This window comes from Crocodylus siamensis, chromosome 4 (assembly GCF_052110815.1).
Source record: "Crocodylus siamensis isolate JL-2025a chromosome 4, ASM5211081v1, whole genome shotgun sequence".
Taxonomy (NCBI): domain Eukaryota; kingdom Metazoa; phylum Chordata; order Crocodylia; family Crocodylidae; genus Crocodylus; species Crocodylus siamensis.
This window is the reverse complement of record NC_143398.1, coordinates 127,404,110-127,432,013: the sequence shown is the minus strand read 5'-3', so window position 1 is coordinate 127,432,013 and position 27,904 is coordinate 127,404,110. Positions and strand designations below refer to the sequence as shown.

Sequence of the window (27,904 nt, the reverse complement as noted above, 5' to 3'; positions counted from 1 at the left end):
CAGACCGACTGCCAATCCGGGGGGTGGAGGGTCCCCCAGCAACCGATTCAAAACCAGAAATGCCACTGGCAAACCTGGAGGGGAGGAGCATGTGGCACTGGCCAGGTCCCAGTAGGCCTGCTGAGTATGATGGTGTGGAGGGGGTTAAACACCTACCCTGGCCTGCACAGACCCCTAGATGGGGTGGGACAGGGGGGCAGGAAGCAGCAGCCCCCGCTAGGCTTTTTCCTTGCTCCCCACCAGAGAGGAGTGTGGGAGGGGGCTAAGGCTAGATAGATCCAGGCCTGGGCCAGCATGCTGAGGTGGAGGGAATGGAGGGGTGTTTAAATCTCCTCCCCCACCTGTACAGGACCAACTCCACTTCAGTGATGAGTGGGGGAAAAGCCTCTGAGTAGTTGCTGGCTGGGGTCCAGAGTTGGGTTTCCCACTCCCTTCTCAGACAGCCAGAGCAAAGATAGTGCTCCAAGCAGAGAGCAGAGGGGCAAAGCCAACCCTGCTCTACTGAAGCAGACAGCCCAGCCCAGGGCTGCAAAGCATCCTGGGATGCTGGGGGACTGCAAGTTAACTTGAACCAGGAAGGGGTCTGGGACAGAAGTTCCATAAACTGGTTTGACCTAAATCAGTTAAGTCTGATTCTACATTCAACCAGGTTTATCTTAAACTAGTTTCAGCCATTCTGAAAGCAGTTTATATGCAGGTTAAGCTGCTTGTAATTTCTGTGCAGGCTAACCTATGTGCAGGTTAAACTGCACATTGTTTTGTGACAGGTTTAAACCAGTTTAAGTGATCAGAAACTGGTTTATGTGTAACTTCTGTCCCTAGCACAAACGTTCTGAACAGAATAGAAATGACGTGCCTATCCCAGTGTTTGAACAAATGACTGATAGCAGAAGGACTGTGAGGTAGTAGATGCCCACGGGAAGCAACCCTGGCCCCCACAAGATGCCACTTGTTTGCACCTGATGGACTCAAAATAAAAAGGACTGGGAGGGCCACTATCTGCACTCTATTTAAACACCAATATTCTGAAAATTGTTTTTGCAGTTTTCATTCATTCCTATGGCCCGTAACCATCACCAACAGATAGCTAAAAAGAATCTTTTTTAATTATGATTTTCTAGTAAAATGTACATGTTGAAGGCTAGAGATTCAAGTAATTTTAAGTAATTTTTTTTGGGTGGGGAGCTGGACTTGAAGATCTTCTGAGGTCTCTTCTAGCCCTAACGTCTATGAAATCTATGAAATAACTTTATTTCAAACCCCAAAGTGTTTAGTATCTTGCAGAACATCTAATTTACATCTGTGTATTTTGCATGCTCACACACATGCACGTGCATGCACACACACACAGGTTGATAATGTAGCTAAAGTGGACCTACATATATGAGCATCTATTAGCTAGGTACAGCAATACTAGTATCCTTGACAAACAGAAAGAAATTGCATGCTATGGTACTGTTAACAATTCCATTTCTATTCTGTTTTCTAAATCTTTTCCAGCTCATCTGATCCATCCATCTAGAAGCCAAGAACCTGTATGAGCTGGTTATAGTTGTTGCTTCCACTAATGTATTTATGTCATGTTGCTGTCTGTGGGTGTTACTTAGGCAAATTAGCAAATTACTCTAAATGTACAGTTACATTTATTATAGTGGCAATCCGAAGCACTGCAGTAGTTACAGGTCTGTCAGCTTTTCAATTAACAACTCTGTTTTTGATGAGTTTGCAGCTCAGTTTTTTTATTTTCATTCCACACCCGGCTAGTACTTGCTACATGTATTTTCTCCTTTCATCCCAGCAAAACTCTCTTCTTTCTTAGATTAAGACATGACTAAAATAGCTAATTTTTGCTGTTTCCACACACTTTGGTTGACCTTACAAATCTTGTTCCTACCATGATTTACAGACAATCTTAAATTTTCATGGTACCTACTCTTAGTGCGTACAGTTAAGCATATGAAGAATCAGGGCCTAGTTTGTATAGAAGATCCTGACTGTATAAAAGAAGAATGTTGGTAGGTTTAGTATAGAGGATGAAGCAATGAGATTGACTGATTTTGATTTTTTATAGTATATATATATATATATATGAATGCCTACAGGATCTGTGCAAGAACAGATATGAGTGTGCTGCTGAGTGGAGTGTTCCTTTCTGCCCTAACTCTAACATGTTATAACAGTAATGCTAAGTTTAGGGCAAATGTAGAGGCCTTCTTAGTGCTGAATATTGTACACACTACTCTGCCTGATCCTCCTACTTCTGAGGTAGTGGTAAAATTCCCCTTATTTTTGTTATGTACAGAATAAGGCACTGAGCCAAATCCCACAAAGTGCTCTCTGCCTTTTAAATACCCTGCCTTGCAGGACTATGTTCTTAGAAAACAAAAATAACTAATTTTTGTCACAAATTTCCATGTTAACCAATAAATTAAATCAGCAACTTTCTAACCAATACACATACTGAAATTAGTCTGAAGGAAGCTCTTTCAACTGTTTTAAAATAATTCTTATTATTTTTCTTAATCATTTTTATTTAAAAAACATATTAAATATTAGGGATACTTAAAATCACAGCAAAATAATTTCAAAAAGCCTGAACCATTGATTTAAGAAAGAAAATCCTCACTTCAAGTTCTCTATGAAAATAAATGCATAGAATCAATGAGTCGGAAGGGACCTAGACAGATCATCGAGTCCAACCCCCTGCCATGGGCAGGAAGGAGCCACTGGGGGTGGCAGGGGTCATAAGACCCCAGCCAGGTGCCTATCCAGTCTCCTCTTGAAGATTTCCAGGGAAGGTGGGAGCATCACCTCTCTGGGAAGCCTATTCCAGGCTCTGGCCACCCTTACAGTGAAGTAGTTCTTCCTAATATCTAACCTAAACCTATCCTCCCTCAGCTTGTGGCCATTGTTCCTGGTGACTCCAAGGGGGGCCCTGGTGAACAGACTTTCCCTGAGTCACTGCTGCTGGCCCCTGATAAGGTTGTAGGCAGCCACAAGATCCCCCCTAAGTCTCCTCTTGCAGAGACTGAAGAGATTCAGGTCCCTCAGCCTCTCCTCATAGGGCTAGCCATGGAGGCCCCCAACCATACAAGTGGCCCTCATCTGGACCCTCTCCAGGTTCTCCACACCCCTCTTGAAGTGCAGCGCCCAGAACTGGACACAGTACTCCAGCTGCGGCCTGACCAGCACCACAGAGGGGGAGCAAGACCTCTCTGGACCTGTTAGTGATGCCCCTGTTGATGCATGACAGGGTGCGGTTGGCTCTGCCTATTACTTCATCGCATTGGCGACTCATATTCATCCTGGAGTCAATCATGACTCCCAAGATCTCCCTCTGCCTCTGTGCTGCCGAGAGGGTCAGCCCCTAACCTATAACCATAATGCTGGTTCCCTCTCCCCAGGTGCAGCACTCTGCACTTGTCCTTGTTGAACTGCATCCTGTTCAGATCCACCCAGGTCTGCCTGGATGCGGTCCCTGCCTGCTGGTGTATTCACTTTACCTCACAGCTTGGTGTCATCAGCAAACTTGAACACAGTGCTCTCCACACCCTCGTCCAGGTCGCTAATGAAGATATTGAACAGCACTGGCCCAAGGACTGCGCCCTGGGGGAATCCACTGCCCACACCCTCCCAGGCTGACATCAACCCGTACACCACCACCCTCTGGGTGCACCCCTGGAGCCCGTTTACCACCCATGTGACTGTGTGAATGCCGCAGTCCCTCAGCTTGCCCACCAGAATTGGGTGGGACACTGTGTCGAGGGCCTTCTGGAAGTCCAAGAAGATGACATCGACGTTCTCCTTCACATCTAAGCTTTTTGTTACCTGGTCATAGAAAGAGACCAGGTTGGTCAGGCAGGATCGGCCTGGCACAAACCCATGTTGAATACCCCTCAACATCACTTCCCCTGCAGGGCTTTCACACATGTGGCCCTTGATAATTTTTTCAAAGACCTTCCCCAGGATAGAAGTGAGGCTGACTGACCTGTAGTTGCCAGGCTCTTCCTTTCTCCCCGTCTTGAAAATAGGGACCACAGTGGCCCTTTTCCAGTCCTCAGGGACTCGACCCAAGCACCAGGAGTCCTCAAACAGCCGTGCCAATGGCTCCACAATGACACCAGCCAATTCCCTCAGCACCCGCAAATGAAGGTCATCCGGGCCCACTGACCTGTATACATCTAAGCCTTCCACATAATCTTTAACTAGGTCTGAACTAGCAGTTGGGGGACTCGCATCCTCCCTGGGCCTCTCCACACTGTCACCCAAGAGCACCCCATTGTCAGCAGACAGGAACATGGAGGAAAAGAACTTGTTAAGGAGTTCTGCCTTCTCTCGCACGTCCGTCACCAACTGCCCTGCCTCTTAGGGTCCAATGTTATCCTAAGACTTCTTGCTACCTATATATTTGAAGAAGGACTTTTTGTTATCCTTAATCCCAGAATCTAATCTAAGCTCCAGTGCTGCTTTAGCCTTCCTTACCAAATCCCTACAAGCTCAGGTCAGGGAGGTGTACTCCTCCTTGGTCCTTGCCCCCTGCTTCCACTGCCAGTATGCTTTCTTCTTTGCCCTCAGGCCAGCCTGGATATCTGCGCTCAGCCATGAAGGTTTCTTGGACCCTTTTCCCACCTTCCTGCGCAGTGGAATTGCGTCCTGCTGCGCCCCAAGGATAGCCTCCTTGAGGAAGGACCAACTTTCCTGGACCCCCATACTAGCTACACCCTGGGCCCCAAGTGCCTCCCTGACTACTGCCTCGAGCACATCAAAGTTGGCTTTCCCAAAGTCAAGCATTTCCACTGTGCTAGTTACCCTCCCCACCTTTCTCTGAATAGCAAACTGGATCATTTCATGATACCAGCCCCTAGCCTCCCTTGCACTAGCACATCCCCCACCAGGTTGTCCCCAGAGGCTAACACTAGATACAGTATGGCATTTTCCCTAGTGGGGATGAGTACCTCCTGCACGAGGTGTAGGTCCTGTAAGCACGTCAGGAACCTTCATGAGTGACTAGACCTGGCTGACTGCTCCTCCCAGTTGATGTCAGGGTAATTCATATCACCCATGACCACAACATCCTTTGCATGCACGGCCTCCCCCAGCTGCCTGGAAAATTCCAGATCCAGCTCTTCCTTCTGATGTGGTGGCCTGTAGTAAACCCCTACCACCAGATCCTTCTCCCCCCACCCGCCCTGAAGTTTGACCCACAGGGTCTCAGTTAAGCCTTCCTCTGGTCCCACTGTTCCCTAACATACAGCACAACTCCCCCCACCTTTTTTCCCCCCGCTTCCTATCTCTTCTAAACAACCTATAGCTTTCTATGTCTAATGCCCAGTCAAATGTTTTGTCCCACCATGTCTCCACTAGGCCAACCAGGTCTATTTTACTACTTGCAAGCAGGAGAGCAAGCATATTCACCTGCAGTGAATTTGGAAATTAATCTAATCTCATAGCTATTGAAACATTTGCATAATATTTTTTGAATTTTTGAATCTGTGACAAATCATTATGCCATTGTACAATGCCTAACATTTCCATCAATAAGTAAGGTGAATTTATTGGTTTGTATTTTATGTTTTAATTAGAGGTGCAAACTTTGAGAGAGAAATTTTGGAAAGTACTACTAACTGGATATTCTGACTCTAATCCACTGCAGATAAACAACTGAATAATATGCATCTATTTAATGCATTAAAAGCTTTTCTTATTATCTATGTAACAGGCCACATCACTGACTGATGCCTACCTATCTTCATGGGCAGGCAGCACGCTTCAGTACTGGGGCAAGGGCCAACCATAGGGACACTCTGGCTGGCCACCAGAATGTCTCTGTGGAGGACCTGAGCCTCTGGTTGCTTCAAGGCACAGTCCACCCTGACCTGCTTTTTTTCCCTGGGATATTTTGAGGGCTTTGAGACGCTGCAAGAGGCATGTGCACACTTGTCTGGATACACCAGTTGGTGCTACTGTTTGGCTCTGTTTCTACGGAGGAAGCCGACCTGGGAGTAGCACAGGAACAGTATGTATATAAATAAATTTGAGACAGTATACTATTTTTGTGAGAATTCTGCACAGAGAGACAGGGCGAACTATAGCCCTTATTGAAACTGGAACACTTAAAAAGAGCACCACATAAGAAACAGATATGCAACTCAGGAATGCCATAAAGAAACATGTAGGATAAGATACACTGTTGGACTTTTATGTACATTTATACCTAGAAGAAAAGGAGAAAGTATGGACTTTTGAGAAGTTACATATTTTTTAAATTTCTTATTTTAGACTGCAAATAATTTTGTCTCTGCCCAAAGATCCCCAGGATCTGTGCAAACAAGATGCTGCAGAAGAATTTCTGGCTAGAGTCAGAAAACAAAAAGTCTCAACTGTTTTCTGTAACAAAAATATTGTTACTATTAAACTGAATTATTTTGCAAAATAATATGAATTCTCATGACATTTTCTGTGAAAAATTAAAACAAAATTGTATTTAAAATTTATTTTCAGAAAAAGCAGAAATTTCATTTTTTTATTTCAATTTTTTTCAAAACAATTTTCAAATCTTGGGGGGTTTTTTTTTTTTTTAAATTGGTTTTGTTCAATTTCAGAACAAAAATTCTGAAACATCTACATTACCTATGAAAAGGAAATTCCAACTGTTGATCAACTCTAAAACTAGCCACCGGATTCTAGGACTCCTTTCTCCTCAGCCACTTGTAGTACCCCTAGCCATGAAAGCATGGAATTCAAAGCTGGCCCTTTCTTCAGCTTCTTGCAGGGGTAGTGACTGAAGGTGGAGATGAGAGCTCAAGATCTCCCTGTTTGCCTACTCCTGCAAATTTCCTTCCTTCTCCCTCCCCTTCTTCCTTCCCTATTATTAATGTATCCCTTACACACGTAAGAATGTTAGGACACCATCCTGCACCCAAGCTGCTTAGCTTCTACAAAAGAATAGCTTTCTATACAATGGATATCACCACAAACTCTCATAAATTCATTTATTAGACAATAGGGATGTTTGATATTTGAAAATCCAAATGGTTCATACTTGATTCACGTCTACCTGCAAAAGCTTATCCTCCCTCTTTACTAACATTTACACATTCTTTGGTGACTCCCCCAGAAGTTAATCAGAATGTATCTTATCCTGTCTTCGCTTAATACGAGGATTTGCTAATAGTATAATATGTGGGTAATTGTTCAGTTGGTAACATTTTCGTTTATTCTTTTCATTGCAGTAGATAACCAATTAAGAAAATCAACTAAATATCTATTTTTTGCATTTTTGTGTGTCAATTACAAAATTATTACAAGAGTTTTCAAACAGCAGTAGAACCTTTATATAGCAAACATAATTTTTACACAATAACTTGAACGGCTGTTTAACTGTCATTGGAACAACCAACTGCATATTTCAAATTACTGAACAAAATTTGGGATCTTTGTTTCCTATTTCACTGTATTGGAGTTCTTCCTAACTATACTTCTGTGCATTTAAAAAGCCATAATTTTCTTGGCAATCCTTTTTTTAAGTTAGACAAACACTGCAAATAATCAAACAGTAAATGCAGTGCGTTTATATTCTAGATACTGCCGATAGTAAAGTGTTAGGAGTCTTTACCAGTAACCCCTTTTTTCCTGCATATACAGACTTAAATCTGTATCACCTTGCAGTTTCAAAAAGATATTTCCAGACTTCTAGCAGCATCTGTGCTTTGCTTTTTCTCTGGGTATTGTGATGAACAGAACCTGGAAATGTTTTAGTATTCTCTAAAAGCAACAGTCTTATGAATGCCTACTTAATACTTTCCCACCCCCTCTCATTTGAACCTTTTAGAATGCAGCAGTGAACGATACAGTAAAAAGACGGTTATAACCATCACAGATTGCTTTTTTTACATCTCTTTGACAGTTCTGTGTTTAAACACGGGCTAATGTCTGAGAAATTTACATTAACATACTTTTTTCTATGGTGTATAATCTGAAATAACATTGTAAATGAATACTCCTCCTTAAATCAGCTGTAAACTGCTAGATATAGCCATCTTTGCCACATAAAAGTAGGCAATTAAATCAAGCATTCAAGTTACAAATAAATATGCTTTTCTCTAAAACCTACATCTGCAAAATGAAATTTTTTAAATGCATAAATATACAAAAATCAAACTAGAAAAAAGAAGTTATAGGAACATATGTTGGAAAATATTAATACTGATATTCCTGAGTTTAGCTGTATGTACAGTAGTTGGGCAAACTTATTGATAAATGAAATAACCTCCTTCCAGCTTAGAAGTGTTATGGCTCTTTATTTAACTCACTTTTGCCTATGCAGATTCAAGGCAAGGTCCCCCTGTACAACATGGCTTATCCCCTAAACCTGAAGGTGAGTTTTACCTTGTAAGAATATTCTCTTTATATTTAAGCTACAGCATGGAAACTTACCACTATTTCCCTTTTTGTACTAAAAAAACCCAAACTCTTAAAAATTCTTATTGAGGAGACCATATCTACAGTAGCTCTTTTTGCCCTTTTTAAAAAAAAAAAAAAAAAAAAATCTACTTTTGGTTTACAGCATGTGTCTGGGAAAGGAGAGGACATAGAGAGCTGTGTAAAGTAACAATAAAAAAAAAAACTTTAAACTTCCTTCAAGGATTTCTTGACAAGTTGATACAGATTCCAATTCAGATCCAACAGAGGTGCTTTCAGTGTCTCCCAGGTTTCATCTTCTGAAATGGAAAACTATTGAACGGTGTGTCAGTAGATGCAGTGCACACCATTACAAATAATATTTAATATTTATGTATGATACTTTATGTCATGCAGTCAAAGCACTTTACAGACAGCAACTAATTATCCCATTTTACAAAAGAGGAACAAAAAAACCTCTGTAATTTTTATAAGTAGACAAGGAAGTTAGGTGCACAGTTCCCACCAAATGGAATATGGGTGCCTAGCTTCCAAGTCCTTTGAAAACCCCAGCTAGAAGCAGCAGCGGCGGCAGAATTGGATTCTGAACTTCCAGCTTTTTGTCTAAACCCCACTGCCTTTGTGAAGAAACTACAGGAAGTCAACGTCAAAGGAGGTGGTAAAAACTGAATGCAAATTGAGAAGAGCCACTGTTTTTAATAGGAATCCTAAAAAAACAAAATCGATACTTAGAGCATACAAGATGTCAATAATTATTAATAGTTTCTATTGAGAGAGATGACATAATCTTGCCTTCAACCATTCTAATTCACACTGGTCCAAATCCTATGCTGCAACGCAGCTACTTTTCCCCTTAATGGTAAAACAAAAACAGCCCTCATTTTGTGGTCAGTTATGGGGAATGGCCAAATGTAAGATGGAGATACTCTGGCATATGGCATGTGGTTTCCTGCTGCTGGTATAGGAAGCATAGCAGGAAGAAAGGTGTTATGGCCCAGGTTCTTTAAATTCGATCTTGTTGTCTTAAATTTCTTACTGGCCCCTTGGCAAACAGTGCAACAGAGGGACTCAGGCTGATTTAAGTCCCAAGCATGACTGGCTCAGGCCAGAAGATCAACTCTGCACTCATCTCTCCTGATCTGTGCTATCTGCTTCTTAGCAGTAGCTAAGAAGTGCAATGAAAATCAACATTTTTTTTTTGCATACCCAGTCTTTTAAAAATGACATCTGTTCTAAATCCCTATACAGCTCAGTATTTCTTACTGCATTTCCAAAGCCATTCTTTTGTAAATAGATAATTAGTACTTAAATACTCCTTTCAAGGGGCTTCTACATTAACATAAAAATAGTGTAATTACTGCTGGTCAAAATGGCATGACTACAATTTATAAATTCTAATCTCTTTTGCTGCTCTGAAGCTGAATTTTTTCAATAACAATTTTAATGTCTTAAAAGTGAATATTATTGCAACCTAAAGTATGAAATATCAGTAAAAACAAGAAGGAAAATATCCACTGTCACTGAATAAGATTCCATATTACAGAAGAACTTAAAAACTTATTCTAGTGTGTTATTTTCTTTGATGAAGATTTCTATATTATACAAAAAATTTAACACAATTAGTATCAGCTACAGATTAAAATTAGCTGACTTTGATCTAAATAATAAGGTCATAAACATTAATAAATAGTGAGTCATACACTAGCATCATTGCAGTAAGGTAGGCATTTTAATTCTAAAAAGCATTATTGAAAAACTTATGTTTTGTGGAATAGGGTAGATTTCACTTTTTGGGGTGAAACTTCAGACTTCAGTTCACATCCCTAAAAGTACATTTATGTTAAACAGTCTGATGAAATTCAGTTTTGCCATTTTAAATGTTCAAATAAAAATAATACCTTTGACATACAGGAAAACACACTGGGAAATAATGAAGCTCTGAACATTTTAGAAGTTGATCTTTTAAATCTACACCCAGCAATATCTTGGCTCCAGATGCACTTGCTAAAGCATTAAAGATAGACCATTTAGTTCAAATTCCATAAATGTAACACACACAGCCCCACAGTGTACAAAGGACCCTGGAGTGTATAATATTTGGAAGATAGTAAGGTATGCTGGGTAAAAAGGGCAGGCAGCTGAATCAGACAAGCTTTTTCAAAAGCTACTATTAAAAACAAAGTACATATGTGAATGTGCATGCGTATGTATGTACGTAGAGGTGGGGAATTAAATTTGAAAACTACACTAGGGAGCACAGCATTGGATTTGTTTCATAAATCATCTAACAGACTTTTGCATACAGAATACTCATCAATAACATCAAAAAGAGTGCAAGGGACAGCTACAGTGTATACAGCAGGGGCAGGCAATTATTTCGGGTGGAGGACCACTTGAGTTTTGGCAAACTGTTGAGGGTCGCATGGGTAGCCCCGCCCCTTCAGTTGCCCCACCTCCTGGTCACCATCTTGGGACCGGAAGTCCCGCCCCTTGACCCTTGCCACCAGAAGCCCTGAACCCTGACCTTTGCCACTGGAAATCCCTCTGCTTGCACAACTTACCAGGTAGCAAGGGGTTGTGATCCTTCTAACATCCTGCCCCAGCAGTGAGGTTTCAGGGGCATCAGACCTCCCCCAGAACTTTCCCTCTACCTGTGCCAACTGGTCCCAAAAGGAAGAGGCTCCATCACCGCTTCTGTTGGCCAGTGCTGACCAGTCGGGCTTGCCCCATCTCCAGCAGCACCTGGTAGGCTGGCTTCAGTCATATGCTGCTCCAGATGGGATGGACCCAGCCGGGTCTGCACTGACCAGGAAAAGCGGCATACAGCTAAAGTCGGCTTCCCATGTGCTGCTGGGGACAGGAGGAGCCTGTCAGGGCCTGCACCGGCCAGCAGAAGCAGCGGCGAAGCCGTGTGCCACTCAGGATGGGACAGGACAAGCCTGGCCAGAGCGGCAGAGGCTCAGCTGCACTTTTCCCCCTGCCTGTGCCAGTCAGTCCAGAGCAACACATGGCTCCGCTGCTTCTGCAGCCTGACCCAGCTGGGCTCCTCCCGTTCCCAGCAGCACATGGGAAACCGGCTTCAGCTGCATGTTGCTGTGGATGGGATGGGCCCAGCCGGGTCTGCACCAGCCAGCAGAAGCAACAGTGGAGCCATGTGCACTCGGGACTGACTAGCGCAGGTAGGGGAAAGTGCAGCTGAGCCCCTGCTGGGCTTATCCTGTCCCAAGTGGCACATGGCTCCACCACCACCTCTCCTCCCTGATGCTGACTGGGCCGGAGCTGAGGCCCAGCTGCTGCTTCCCCTCTCCAGTGCCGGCCCAGCCCAACCTTGCATAGCCCAAGCGGCACTGCATGGGGAAGGCCTACACAGCAGCCACTTTCCTGGGCTTACTTGCACGGCACGGCCCCTTCCAGTCCCATGCAGCAAAGCAGAAGGTGGCCCAGAAACTGTTTCCCCTCACCGGCGCCACAGGTTCTGACCAAGTCCCCCCGCCCCCCTCAAGCTGCAAACGTGGCCTGAGCCAGGGGTGGGGCGAGGCCAGCTGGGTCAGGCTGAGGTCAGGGTTGCTTGTCTCACAACCAGAACCCAAGGAAACAGCCTGAGATGCTACAGCCAGTGGCTTGTGCCACTGGAGGCTTTTAGAGAGACAGCCACCATTACATGGGTTTTGAAGGGGCTCTGCAGGCCGGAGGGAAGTGCTTGGTGGGCCGCATCCAGCCCACGAGCTGTATTTTGCCCACCCCTGATATACAGGATACATAGTATGCAATGTTAAAAGCCAGCTTAACCAGTCTGCAATATAACCTGGTGTATATCTAGGCACATCATCACGTTATTCTCAAATGCTGCAAGTGATGTAATTTTTCAAATGCTGAGCAGACTGAAAATCCAACATATGTTCATGTTGCCCCCTGACCAATCACTGAAGATGGGATCAGAAAGTTTCCATGGACTCCTGACCAACCACCAGGGCTTGCCACGACACCGTTACATATGCTGAATTTCAGAAAGTACTCTGGGCTTCAGAGTTTGAAAAAACACTAGAATAAAAAAAATGGAGGTGGGAGCAATGAGAGAAAAATAATATGGGTAAAAATAAGAGGAAGAGGGCAAATTAGAGAGGGAGGGGGAAAAAAGGCAAAAAGGGTTTTATATTCTGCTTCAGCAAACCATGCCTAGTCATCATACCACTTAAGCACATTAAGCATTAAACTTCAGTTCCATTACATTTTATTGTAAAATATATATCACATCACGGACAGCAAGAGGAAATTCGATGCAGAGAAGAAAAAGTACAGAAGAAGCTGTTGGAGTTGATAAGATGAACTTAAAAAGATCAGTGTAAGTGTAAGGTGAGGGACAGCTACAGAGAGAAACCAGAAAGCCAGATATCCAAGTGAGAAGGGAAAAAGAAGTTGTTAAGGAAGGAATGCATACAAGAAACCCAGACATAAAGATGAAGTGGGATTTGGACTCTCAGCTGATGAACAGGTGGAACTGAGGGAATAATTTCTGAAGAGAGGAGAAACTATACTATATCTGAAGAATGTTGGGAAGGAGCTAGTCAGTCAGAGGGAAAAAACAGAACAAAGATGAGAGAGAAGGAGTAGGCTAGGATGAAGGAGGACACTCCAGAGGAGACTTTCCACAGGCTGGGTAGAGCAGGAGAAGAGATAGGAGAAGGTGAAAGTTACACCAGATGCCATCACTTATTTTTTGTAGAATTTGCAAGATTCTGGGTGCACTGGGAGAAGGGGAAGTTTGGGAAGGTAGAGGTCTGTTTGTTTCTGGATGTAAAGTCAATGACGTGAAATAGGCTTGCAAAGACAGCTGGCTGAGATTTTAGTTTGTTTAATGATATTTAACATACAAGAAAAAACCATTCAATTGCTTCGAGACACATTGACAGATATTTTAAAAAGCAAAATAACCTCCCCCCACTCTCCCCAACATCAAGGGGACTTTAATAACAAAGGAAATAGCCAACAAAAGCAAAATAAGAAAAAAATTTTTTACCTCAGACAGGCACAGGGTGCAATTTTTAAAATAATTTCTTTCAGCGAACAATGTAGGTTCAGGGACACCAAAGTTCGTGTTAATAGGTATTAAATTTTTCATTTAAAACAAAAAGGCCCCCAGAAAATGTAAATAGTTTAAATAATTGATTTTAATATTTTATACTCTTTTATTTTTCACACACAATATCTCTTTCATTTTACTTTTTAAATGAATAAATATTAATTCTTTCAATTTGTCAAGATTGAAAGAAAATGTCTTTGAAATGAGTGAAACATCTTATGATGACAAAATCAAAGATAAACATTTCATTTTATGTTAAAAACATATTTTTTACATAAAACAGGTATTTTAAAATTTCAGTTTTCCAAAATCCTCCAGAAACAACAAAAACAAACAAAAGCCAAACATCAGGATCCACACAGTCAACACAACTCATCCCTCTCTACGTGTCTCTTCAAACAGATAGGCATTAAGTATGCCTACTGGGAAACTCAAACTATTTTAAAGCAAAGCAGTAAAAGAAAACCCATGCTGAAGCATGGATATAGAAGGTGCCAAGACAAACCTCCACTACCTCCATATCTTCAAGGGATTTCAGCTTGAGGACTTCTGTATGCTACTGAGATAGCTGTGAATAGCACAGGGGACAAATGATCTCCTAGGCAGAGAGAAACTAAGCAGCGACCCACATATTCTGTCCCCTCTCACTACCCAGTAACAATACTTCCACCTTTCTATGCTACTGGCTAGATACTGATTTTATGTACAACAAATAATCACACTGTTTGGAATAGTTTTTGTGTGCTACTTTTAGTACATTATAATAACCTGTTAAGATCCACAAAAGGTAATTAAACATTGCTATATGTTATGAAATTGTTCTGGAATGTTTGGGCATAGAGATCAAGTAGTGAGAATTATAACAAATTTAACACAAAATTATTTTGCTTCTGTCATCTCTCTCCCTTGAACACCTTAACATTTTTCCTTAATCAATTATTTTTATAGAAGACTTATTTATTGGGCTTCCAGATTCAAATACATATTTATTAATATTAGCCTGCCAAAATCAGGATGAAGGCTTGCTTGTAAATATTTGTTTAAGCTAGAAAGCCCTGATATTTTTCTTATTGCCTCTCAGTCTCCAGACTTCTTTATGCTGCTTTTAAACAATTTCACACTGGGAAATGCTGAAGCTCATAGCTAAGATAGGAAAACATAGGACAATACAAATAAAAGGGCAAAAAACAATGCTTTAAAATGTATGCTTTGCATAGAAGGTTTTTTTTGTTTTTCTTTAAAGGGGGGCCACCCTCCTCTCCAACATTTAGATAATCCAGTACCAGAAAAAAAAAAAATCCATATTTGTTTTAAATCTGAGCACTAGCCCTGTAGAAAGAGACACCATAGGTTTTGAGGGGATTTTTTGTTTGTTTTTGGGGGAGGTTTGTTTGTTCTTTGGGGGGTTGCTTTGTTTTTTGTCTGGATGCAGTGTACACTTCCCAATTTCCACTTTAACTCTCTTAAAGAACATATACAAAACATGTAAATCACCACTTGCTTGCCCAGTGGAACAGCATTTCAGTAATCCTTGCCAACAGTTGCCTACAGAATGCACCTACATCTGGTCTGCCACATCCAAACAGCAACTACAGGCACACACTTTGCTGTGTTTGGAATTCATCGCTACAATGCAGCCGAGCCTCAGATAGAAAAACTATCAGCCTCCAGGGTTAAACAGACAAATGTTTTAGGTCACAACAACTTTTTGTGGGAAGGCAAAGACATAACAATGAATATAGGAGTTTTTATGCAAATCACTAAAGGCCTAGTGACTTAAATTGAAATAACATCCCTAATTGCTTTAATGAACATTTTCCTGAGCTTAAGGATGTAAAAACAGAATGGATGTGTTGTGATGTGAATTTTACTTCATCTGCTGAAATAAAAAAAAAAACAAAAACTTTTAAGAAAATCAGATTTCTAAATGTTGCCGTTTAAATCTGAAGGTAAATTAATATTCACCATTCCTGAGTGCAGGATGTTTTACGGGGAAGCAGAGAAGTTGATATATTCATTAAATCAAATATACTTCTGAAATTGCATGTAATTTAATACTTACCTAACCACTCATTGAATTTTTTAACTTCACTAGGAAGTCCCAGCTCAGTAAAATCACCAGCATGTATTAAAACATCTCCATATGGCATTTGTATTGGATCAGTTCTTGAATGAGTATCAGAAATACAGACAAACCGGGTATATCCTGGAGGCTTGGGAGCATCATGGGGTACAGGATCCACCCTGCAAGAAATGCATCACAACAAGGTTATAAAACAGGATTATGTACATGCCTTTCATTATTTATCTGAAATTCCCAATACTTTTTTTCTTCTCATAAAAGTTGAAATAATCTTCAAAATGGTTGTGACAGGAGTCACTTATTAGAATAAAGCAACCCTAGTAGGAAGTATAAAAAATTTGAAGTTTACACCACAATTTTTCAATATTTTGGGGTACAGGCATTTAAAGAGACAATGAGAAAAGAAATGGAAAATACTAGTAATAACTGAAACAAATACTTATTAAAAACAAATAAATTAAAGGCATACCAGTATCAAAGTTAGAGACCATCCTGTATTCATTGTTTAAGTATGATTATAAAGTATGCAGAGAGAAGCTTTATTTAATGTTATATACGGAATATATAGATATACAGATGTAGATATATGTATATGCATGCATTTTCTATTTGTAACATGAGCCTGCAAGTTATACAATTCGAACAAGCTTAATTAGCACGTTTTTGAGATACATTTCAGTGTACCAGAAGATAAGAACTCTACTGACAGCAGCTGTAAATGCACATTCATACCTAACTATTGTCAGGACAAATGTAGCAACTTTCTGGGCTTAATTATGCTAAGTAGAATCAGATGCAGTGAGGACTAGTGCTACCTTGTATTTTGTCCAATATTAAGACTCAAAACTGTGAAAAAGAAACCACTGTTATGAAATTTGCTTGTGATTTAGGAAAGAGAGGCAGAGATAAGTCTTCTGCATTAAATATTCTTATTTCCAGCCCGCTAAATCCATTCATACTCACCACATATTTCTTTAAAATATAAACCTATAGAAGCATATATAAACTAACTGTACCACAGCTCTAATTCCAGTGGGAGAATTCAAGTGGAGCAAAATAGAAACGTGAAATTAAAAGCTTTATTTTTAGCAGTTTTAGATCAGACAAAATTAAAATTCTATATCAACAATTTAGTTTTTATTTTACCTTAAATAACAAACACCATACGTTTAGGTCTTGTTGTAATGTATAAATTTTTTCCCTTCCACTTTTCCCACTTGATCTGTTTCCTTCCTTGCTCTAGTTTTTAAATGTTATTTAGGAGAAAAAAAATAAAGACCGTTATTATTAATGAGAATACTCGTGAGGCCATTCATTAGGACAGTTTTCAGAATACTCTATGAATTGGGTTAGAATTCTAATGAATTTAAGTTTGACGTGTGGATAAGACATTTAACAATTTCACCTACTAGTCAGAAAGTCAGGAACAGAATTTTGTTCAAATTATTAAACAAAGCTTGTCATGTCATTTGTACAGTAGGGGGTTGGTTTTGTTGTTGGTTTTTTTTGGGGGGGTGTGGAGGGAGGGGGAGGCAGGGTTTCACTATTAAGTCCAGACAGCAGTAACTTTTTAATGGCATGTCAGTTTCTCATCAGAACATAAGCCAAAACTGGGGCATGAAACACAAAGGGAAAAATATGAAATCATATGCTAACCTGATTCTTGGCTGCCCAAATTCTCCCTCATTCCCCAATAAAAGCAGTTATTGAGCACCTCTCAAGTATGCCATTTTAATTTATGGACACTTTTCTATTATAAATGGTAGTTATAAAATGTTTCTCAGGGGTTCACAAGTATTAGCACAAAATAACTGACATGGGCTAATTTAAGTCCACACTGGTTAGCTCCTTAAATATGCCTTAGCCAAACAAAGCCCAGTGCAGCAGTAACTTGTATGTTAAGTAGCAAGATATATTTTACACGCTTCTTCTCTGAAGCTGAATAAAAATAACCAAACCTACCATGGCAATCCCTGCAGCACACAATAGTTATGCCTCTTCCTCATAGTTCAGAATTTTTGTTCATTTTGAGAGAAGTGTTTTCCTGATTCAGCCAGGATATGTGCAGTTTTTTAATATCATACAAAGCACTAAAGAATTTGTAATGGGTGAATGAAGTTCTTATCACTAAATCAATCAATCAAATCAAAACAAAGAAATGAATGAATTAATAAAATTTGGACGAGTGTCAGCGAAATGTGTACATTTTTTAATGACAAATCAGATCTAAATTAAATTTAAATGTAAATTGTGTAGGAAAAAATTCTTAACCAGATATTTATGTGTTTGAATAACACCCTACTCAATGGAGAGCCCCTCTGGTAATCCATGAACTGTCTGCCATGTAAGTGAAAGTAGACAAATGTGGTCTTTTTATTGTCCAAATAGTGTTTTCCTTTAAGTAATGTATACAATTCCATAGAAGCAGAAAAGTAAAGTTAAAGTTTTCAGGGCAACAATGGGACTTTACAAAACAGAAATATTTCTTTGCTTGCAGCCAGTTGCAGGACAGGAACTTCAGACTCTTCAAGGCACCAAATACCTTGTCAAAGCCTAGAAAATAGCTAAAGAAAATAAAATGCACTTGTGGCAATCCTATCACCTTACATTCAGAGGCACGAGACAAAGATGGGCTACCAAATTCCTGGGTGAGGTTAGAAATACTCATGATGGTAAGACAAAAAAGGTAAGACAGCCTTAACAGACCAGAAAGACTATGTAGCAGTTCTGAGTCAAAAAGAGGCAAAAGGAGTTTAGGGCAATTTTAAAGGCGAGTGACTTTAAATGGGTTTTATACATATCCATTTGTAACATCTCTAAGGATTATACAAGTCTGTGCACCAATACACAAGATTCTTGCCCCACTGAAGTCAATGGCAATACTCCACTGTCCTCAGTAATACTCATGTGAACAAAAGAAATGCAAGATTACACTTTTCTCTTTTCTGTCACCATTCTCTTAATTTGTAAAATGTAAAAGCAGGCTAAATATTGTAGGTATTCACAAAAGTTCTACCATTTCAGTGTGGAGAAAAAAAAGTGAGTCCAGCTGTCATTACATATAGTATTTGTTACAACTTTATCCCATCTTTTGGACTGCACATGCTTTTTTGCAATTACATTAATTATTCATAAGCTGTTTGTCAAACCATTTTGAGACAGCTTTCAAAGACCAGCCTGCCTACAAATGTCTTGCTCAAAATGGTTCACTATGTCATTTGGTTGATCACACAAGTCACACAGTGCTGTATCCAATCGCTGGTTGGATGACTGCAACATTAAGCAGAATAATGATGAGTACTAAGTGGCTATTAATGAATAGCCCATTTCTAGCTCAGATTTTATGATGGGAGAAAGAAAAAACAAAACTCATCCAACTTTTGGACACAGTGAACATGTTTGTGAATACCCAGTGGATGTTTGAATTATTCATTATACTGTGAATATAAATCCTGCAAATCAAAGACTCCTGAACTGAGCATTTATTTACATAAATGTTTATGAATCCATATTTGGGGGGGGGGAGGGGAGAGAAGAGGTGGGGTTGTTACCTGTTAGTTGCCAGGTTTACAATCAAAATATACTCCCCACTAAGGATACTATATCTGTTGTATATCTTGTATTTCAGTGGCACTTATGAGCCTCAACTAGGGATTAGGGCCTCCATTGTGGTTGGCTCATACAACAAAACATGCCCCAAGAAGGGCAGGTTTACATCTAGAACTGTGCAGACATGCTCCACCAAAATATCTGTGCTTCTTTAAGAAAGTATATAACTGGTACTGAAATTTGAGAATATTACTGAAAATTTACACACTCAGTGGGCATGTCTACACAGTCGTTAATGCACAATAGTTACTGCACATTTAGTTTAGCACTTGCTTAATGAAGTACTACCTAAAGGTGCAGTAACTACAGTTACTGTAGTAGGCTAATACTATGATGCAGTAGCATATTAACACAGTTTTTGCCTGGCATGCAACTGTGCAGTGCTGTTAGGTTACTGGACACTTAGTGTAGGCAGGCACAGTTTTCTTCTTTTTTAAGAAACTAATCATGGCCTATGTTTGAAAATTACCAAAAATGTACTGAACATGATGAATGTGAGGAAGCCAATTAGTTATCAAGTCTTCCTAAAGTAAAAATGAGGTTTTGTTTTGTTTTTTTTAAATAAAAAGAAAAACAGCGAACATCCCTCTGGTGTAAAGAAAAGGATAATTTTCTCTTTATAGAGTAGAATAAAATATGTCCTAAACAGTTGGATTTCCTATAAAAATATTTTAGAGTCGATTTTATATTTAATTTATTTGTAACAGCTTAACCATTTTGCACTTCCTTCTGGCTCTCCACTTTATTGCAGGTTTCATTTTGTAATTATAATCTTATGCTTTACGTTAAAAGTAAATCATTTAGAGCATTTAATTTTACTGATGTTGTCATTATATGTAAAGAGTCAAAAATAAAACACATTATTTTTAATTACTCTTTAAGTACTCCACATCTTTTGCACACTGGTATTCAAGGAAGCTGATGGATGGGTTCCTGCACCACTGTATTTGTTACTCACGTTTTTTTCCCTTGCTGCAGGATGAGTAACCACACAACAGAAAAAAAAAAAAATATTGTTCTGGATGCAGTCTTGTTATTTCAACAGTTATTTACATCAGGTTGCAAGTTAATAATGCTAACAAATGGCAGCAAGACTGTGGAAAGTTTCAGCTATGTAAAACCTTTTGTTTTAGGTTTTAGTTGCATTGTTTCCTATTGCTGTTTTTCTTATTCTATAAATACAGCATAAATTTCTTTCCTTCATCCTTTAACAAAGTACCTATGCTTCCGCTATAAACTGACTTGCATCATTACAGTAATTTTTATTAGAAAGACAGCAAAACTTTGTTCTCTGCATTCTTTTGGACCGGTCCATCAAATACCACATTGACGAGGCAATAACAATTCAGAAGGCTGTGCTAGCGCAATAACAAAACTATTATACTTACATTTGCACATGTGGGGGCTGAAAACGTCCCTGGTTAATGTTGTAGAACGTGAAAGCCTGTGTGGGGTTTGAGCTGTACTCATCCACTTCTATTATGAGTCGACTGTGCTGATGCCTTCTAGCTCCCATAATGTGCGACTGGGCGAAAGCCATGCTTGCACTGTGTAGCACTGCTCTTTTTCAGAGAATCATATCTGCTATCTTCCTACACCAATGGAAGAAGACCATGTCATCTCCTTACTTAATCAACACAGTCCCCTTTGGAAACCCTTAAAAGCAGATTGAAGAGATGGAGCATAACCATTTGACAGTTAATCTGTTTAGGATTTGCTTTAATTTAATGTCAGATGAAGATTTAGGGGGATGAGGGGTGGAATTCACAGCTCAAAGAACTCATTACAAACCTTTCCAACTCAACAATTTGATGAATACACTTCAGTTGGGGGTTGGAGGGACGGAAACTTAGAACTCATGGTGCAACACATTCAAATAAAAGACTTTCAAATCCAAAATACAGCATAGGACTTCTGGGAAAAGGTATGCTAAATGTTAATGTTTTCCCAGCATAATTATTTACTTCACTTTTCCCCTGGTATATCCATGAATGTTGGTATCACATACCCCCGTCAAATATTTTTAAGTGTTTGCGTGCCCAAACACAAACACAACCAGAACAGAAGCATGTTTCAGTTTGTTTAAAACATGCATCACTTAAGGCCTCCTTTCAGAACCGCTGTGGCATTCATCATGAAAGGAATGGTATTGCCAGTATATGCTCCAGGGATACTAGGAAACAGTTATGTCAATGGGCCTCCCCACCCACATTTTATGATATTATGCCCATTTGAGTAATGAATTCTGAAAAGCCTCATGGTTTTAGACTAAAGCTTTATTCTACAGTATTCCACCTAGTGCACATCCTATCCTACTTTCAGGCCATTTAGGCCCAAAATTTAGGGTGCAATGGAAAAATGTTACACAGACCAATACCAATAGAAATGTTATCATTACATTTAAAAAGGAAAAATTAATGTAATTTTTTGTGTTTGGGGTCAAATATTCCTTGTTAGATATCAACTCAAAAACAACTGAAAGGAAAGAAGAATGGAAAAGTGAACCTGATGGCCTATAACAAAGAATAACCACTGAAAATAAGAAAAGAAATTAAGCTTTCCAATTTAAATAAATGAATGCATTATTAGCAATAATAATAGATACTGTTTCTAGAATCATGTAATCCTAGCCCTAACTCTTTAAATTAAAATGTTTTAATGTTTTATTGCAAAATCCAGACTTTATTTATTTAAAAATAACCCCCAAATACTTCCCTTCAATCGTTTCACCCAAATTTACAATAATTTAAGTTATTCACCAAAAATTTACAACTTCTGAGTGCTGCAAGTTTCTTTAAATAAGCTTAACAACCCACCTCAGTCCTATTCTAATGGGCCACCACTATGCACCACTATGCATAACGGCTGGAAAACCTTCATCATTATTTAGGCCCAGATTTTTAAGAGTATATGGGCAACTAAGGGTGTACAGAACTAAACCTGTGGAATATAGAATGTGCTGGAAGAAGCTGCATATTAAGGGTTAACGAGGGAGGAGGAAGCCTTGGACCGCTAAACCAAGCAGCATGCACAAGTACAGCCCAGCCTAGACCGACGAGCAGAACATATACATAGGTAAGCAACAGGGGCCAGGGCAATGCTGTGATTAGGGAACCAGTGCACACATCCACAGGAGGCCTCAAATGCCACTACACTAACACTCGTAGTATGGGGAACAAGCAGGAGGAACTTCCCCTCCTGCTAGATGACACCAACCCAGACATAGTGGGGATCACTGAAACGTGGTGGGACCCAACACGACTGGGCGGTGAATATCAAGGGCTATAGGCTGTACAGGAGGGACAGGACAAGGAGGAAAGGCAGGGTTGTGGTGCTCTACATCAAGGAGGAATACACATCCTCACCAGGTAGCACAGAGTCAGAGGAGGGGCACACAGAAGTGCTCTGGGTTAGAATACAAGGCAGTCGAGGAGAAAAAGACTTAACGGTGGGGGTCTACTACAGACCACCCAACCAAGGGGAAGAGCTAGTCCAGGAATTTTTAAGTCAGCTCACGGAGGTAGTTAGGTCAAAGGACGTGGTCATCATGGGTGACCTGAACTTTCCAGACATCTGCTGGGTGGAGCAGTCAGCCAGGTTTGACCGCTCACATAGGCTCCTAGCCCAAATGCAGGACCTCCGTCTAACCCAGGAGGTGCACAGCCCCACCAGGGGAGACACCTTGTTGGACCTGGTGCTCGCCATGGGTGAAAACCTGGTGAGGGGGCTGAGAGTGCTCAACCACCAGGGCGACAGTGATCATTGCCTGCTAGAATTCTCCATCCAGCACAAGGTGGCAAAGGCCTGCAGCAAGGCAGCAGCCCTAGATTTCAGGAGGGTGGACTTCAATGACTTAAGGAGAAGAGTCAGGGAAAGCACTAATGTCCCTGAGGGGAGGGGAGCCAGGTGTCCAAGGAGAGTGGTTCCTCCTTAAGGAGACGATCTTCCAAGCCCAAAGGGAGGTAATCCCAACACGGATCAAAGGGAGCAGGAGGGCCCAAAACCCCCATGGCTCACCAAAAGCATCTAGGAATGTCTTCTAGCTAAAAGGGAGGCGTACACCCAATGGATGGCCCCCATCACCAGGGATGACTATACTGCGGTTGCTCGGGGATGTAGGGGGGCAGTCAGGAAGGCCAAGGCGGAGATGGAACTGGGACTAGCTTCCCAGATCAAGGACAACAAGAAGTCCTTTTTTAAGTACATAGGGAGCAAAAAGAAGGTACCAGGTAACTTGGGGCCCCTGCAAGACACGCTAGGAAATGTGGTCATCACACCAGATGACAAAGCTAACCTATTTAACAAATTCTTTGCCTCCATTTTACTGAGCAGGGACCAGATCAGCCCTCCCACCAGATCCCCCTCCAGCCCCAGGGAAGGCGTACCTAGGCCATGGGTCAGGGAGGATTTAGTCAGGGAACTTCTGGAGGGACTGGATATATTTAAATCAGCTGGTCCAGATGATCTCCACCCCAGAGTGCTGAGGGAATTAGCTAAGGTCATTGCAGGACCCCTGGCACGGCTTTACGAGCACTCGTGGTACTCTGGTGTGGTGCCAGAGGACTGGAAAAGGGCCAATGTAGTTCACATCTTCAAAAAAAAGGGAGGAAGGAGGACCCAGGGAATTATAGGACAGTTAGTCTTACCTCAATCCTGGGTAAGCTTTTTGAGGGAATTATTCTAGCACATGTCCACGAGGGGCCAGCAGGGGAAATTATGCTTAGGGGCAACCAACACGGGGTTCATTAGAGGTAGGTCCAGTCAGACCAACCTGGTGGCTTTCTACGACCAGGTCACCAAATCCTTAGATGCAGGGGTAGCAGTGGACATAGTCTTTCTGGCCTTTAGGAAGGCCTTTGACACTGTCTCTCACCCTGTTCTCATTAAGAAACTGGGGGACTGTGGTGTCAACACCTACACAGTCAAATGGATCACCAACTGGCTGGAGGGCTGCACCCAGAGAGTGGTGGTGGAAGGGTCATTTTTGACTTGGAGGGATGTGGGCAGTGGGGTTCCGCAGGGCTTGGTCCTCGGGCCCACCACCGTTCAACATCTTCATCAGTGACTTGGACGAGGGGGTAAAAAACACCCTGTTCAAATTTGCTGATAACACTAAGATGTGGGCACACTAGAAGGGCACGTTAGAAGGAAGGAATAGGCTACACTCGGACCTAGACAGGTTACAGGGGTGGGCAGACGAGAATAGGATGGGATTCAACACTGACAAGTGCAAAGTGATGCACCTGGGGAGGAAGAACCAGCACCATACCTACAGGCTGGGGAACTCCCTTCTCATCAGTGCAGAGCCAGAAAAGGATCTTGGAGTCATCATTGATGCCAAGATGAATCTGAGCCCATAATGTGGGGATGCAGTCAGGAAGGCCAACCGCACCTTGACATGCATCCACAGATGCATCTCAAGCAGGTCCAGGGAGGTGATACTCCCCCTCTATGTGGCACTGGTAAGGCCGCAGCTGGAGTACTGTGTCCAGTTATGGGCACTGCACTTCAAGAGGGATGTGGACAACATGGAGAGGGTCCAGAGGAGGGCCACTCACATGATCAGGGGGCTTGATGCCATTACACTACTGACCCCTCTACCAAGTGATAGTTATCTCATGTGGCAAGAAAGCCAGATTAATGTGTACAGGACCTCCACCTGACGCAGGAGGTACACGGTCCCACTAGGGGGAACGCCTTACTGGATCTGGTATTGGCAACGGGGGATGACATAGTAGGGGACCTACAGATCGGTAGCCATCTGGGGGACAGTGATCACCTAAAAATACAATTCAACATAAGGCGTCGAGTGGGTAAGGTAACTAGTAGGGTGAACGTGCTGGACTTTAGGAAAGCTGATTTCAGTGAACTCAGGCGATTAGTGAAGGACGCACTACAGAGTAGTAGTTTTGAAATGATGGGAGCCCAAGAAGGGTGGCTGTGCCTTACGGAAACTATCCTTCGAGCACAAAGCGAGACGATCCCCGTGAGAGGTAAAAGAGGGAAAGGGGCCAGGAGGCTTCCCTGGCTGACCAGAGAAATCCAGGGCAGACTAAGGGCCAAAAGGGGAGCACATAAAAAGTGGAAACAGGGAGAGATCACCAAAGAGGAATATACCTCTTCTGCTCGTGCTTGTAGGGAGGCAGTTAGACAGGCCAAAGCTACCATGGAGCTGAGGATGGCAACCCAAGTAAAAGACAATAAGAAATTGTTTTTTAGATATATAGGGAGTAAAAGGAAGGCCCAGGGAGGAATAGGACCTCTGCTAAATGGGCAGAAACAATTGGTGACGGACAGAGGGGACAAGGCTGAACTCCTCAACGAGTTCTTCGCCTCAGTGTTCCTAAGCGAGAGGCATGACAAGTCTGTCACTGGGAGTGTAGGGAGGCAGCAGCAAGGCACCAGACTTCCATGCGTGGACCCTGAGGTGGTGCAGGGTCACTTGGAAGAACTGGATGCCTTTAAGTCGGCAGGCCCGGATGAGCTCCATCCGAGGGTACTGAAGGCACTGGCCGACATCACTGCAGAGCCACTGGCGGGAATATTTGAACGCTCGTGGCGCACGGGTCAAGTCCCGGAGGACTGGAAAAGGGCCAATGTGGTTCCCATTTTCAAGAAGGGGAGGAAGGAGGACCCGGGCAACTATAGGCCAGTTAGTCTCACCTCCATCCTTGGCAAAGTCTTTGAAAAAATTTGCAAGGCTCACATTTGTGAGAGCCCGGCAGGGCAAGTTATGCTGAGGGGAAACCAGCATGGGTTCGTGGCAGGCAGATCGTGCCTGACCAATCTAGTCTCTTTTTATGACCAGGTTACAAAATGCCTCGACGCAGGAGGAGGGGTGGATGTCGTATACTTGGACTTCAAGAAGGCCTTTGATACGGTATCCCACCCCATACTGGTGAACAAGTTAAGGGGCTGTGACTTGGATGACTGCACAGTCCGGTGGGTGGAGAATTGGCTGGAGGGTCGCACCCAGAGAGTCGTGGTGGAGGGGTCGGTTTTGACCTGGAGGGGTGTGGGCAGTGGGGTCCCGCAGGGCTCGGTCCTTGGACTGATACTCTTTAATGTCTTCATCAGCGACTTGGATGAGGGAGCGAAATGTACTCTGTCCAAGTTTGCAGATGACACTAAGCTATGGGGCGAAGTGGACACGCCGGAGGGCACGGAGCAGCTGCAAGCAGACCTGGACAGGTTAGACAAGTGGGCAGAAAACAACAGAACGCAGTTCAACAAGGAGAAATGCAAAGTGCTGCATCTAGGGAGGAAAAATGTCCAGCACACCTACAGCCTAGGATATGACCTGCTGGGTGGCACAGAAGTGGAAAGGGATCTTGGAGTCCTAGTGGACTCCAAGATGAACATGAGTCGGCAGTGTGACGAAACCATCAGAAAAGCCAATGGCACTTTATCGTGCATCAGCAGATGCATGACAAATAGGTCCAAGGAGGTGATACTTCCCCTCTATCGGGCGCTGGTCAGACCGCAGCTGGAGTACTGCGTGCAATTCTGGGCGCTGCACTTCACGAAGGATGCGGATAATCTGGAGAGGGTCCAGAGAAGGGCCACTCGTATGGTTAAGGGCCTGCAGGCCAAGCCCTACGAGGAGAGACTAGAGAAACTGGACCTTTTCAGCCTCCGCAAGAGAAGGTTGAGAGGCAACCTGGTGGCTGCCTATAAGTTCATCAGGGGGGCACAGAAGGGAATTGGTGAGTATTTATTCACCAAGGCGCCCCCGGGGGTTACAAGAAATAATGGCCACAAGCTAGAAGAGAGCAGATTTAGATTGGATATTAGGAGGAACTTCTTCACAGTTCGAGTGGCCAAGGTCTGGAATGGGCTCCCAAGGGAGGTGGTGCTCTCCCCTACCCTGGGGGTCTTCAAGCAAAGGTTGGATGTGTATCTAGCTGGGGTAATGTAGGCCCAGCACCCTTTCCTGCTTATGCAGGGGGTCGGACTCGATGATCTATTGAGGTCCCTTCTGACCCTAGCATCTATGAATCTATGAGAGGGTCCAGAGGAGGGCCACCCGCATGATCAGGGGGCAGCATGGCAGGCCCTACAAGGACAAGCTACGGGACCTGAACCTGTTCAGCCTCGACAAGAGAAGACTGAGGGGGGATCTAGTGGCCTGTTACAAACTAGTCAGAGGGGACCAGCATTGGGGGAGTCCCTGTTTCCCCGAGCACTACCAGGAGTGACTAGAAATAACAGGTTACAAGCTGGCAGAGGGAAAAATTCAGATTAGACATCTGGAGGTGCTACCTCACCTGTCAGGGCAGCTAGGATCTGGAACCAACTTCCACGCAAAGTGGTGCTGGCTCCTACCCTGGAGGTCTTTAAGACGAGGCTTGACAATCACCTTGCTGGGGTCGTTTGACCCCAGTACTCTTTCCTGCCATGGCAGAGGGTTGGACTTGATGATCTGCTCAGGCCCCTTCCAACCCTACTAACTATGAAACTAAATCTGTGGAATATAGAATGTGCTGTAAGAAGTCGCATATTAAGGGTTAATACCATTTCTTTCCTGCACAGTTCTGACTTGCCACTAGAGGGGTGGCAAGCAGGGGCAAAGGTAGAAGACAGTATACCTGAACTCTGTCCCCACTTGCAAGGAGGCAGTAGGTGGGTGCAGGTGGCAAAGGTGTATCCTGGGATGTTGGAGGATTGCAGATTGCTTGTTTTATCTCTGTGGAGCAAACTCAAGTTTCCCT

The 27,904-nt window shown here is 42.4% G+C and overlaps 1 protein-coding gene across 13 annotated transcripts in view; it reads right to left on the bottom strand.

Moving 5' to 3' along the window:
• Positions 1-27,904, bottom strand: part of MPPED1 (metallophosphoesterase domain containing 1) — an 83,448-nt gene that overhangs the window by 35,094 nt on the left and 20,450 nt on the right. For 10 of the 13 annotated variants that reach the window (XM_090043763.1, XM_090043761.1, XM_090043754.1 and 7 more), the window contains 2 exons: positions 20,582-20,785; positions 15,564-15,745 (listed from right to left, as the gene is read on the bottom strand). In XM_090043763.1, the coding sequence (XP_089899889.1) occupies positions 15,564-15,745; positions 20,582-20,733 (334 nt within the window). In that variant the 5' untranslated portion in view covers positions 20,734-20,785. Of the gene's footprint in view, positions 1-15,563; positions 15,746-20,581; positions 25,067-27,904 lie in introns of those variants that run through there. The other 3 variants (XR_016441893.1, XM_090043762.1, XM_090043752.1) reach the window with 3 other exon arrangements.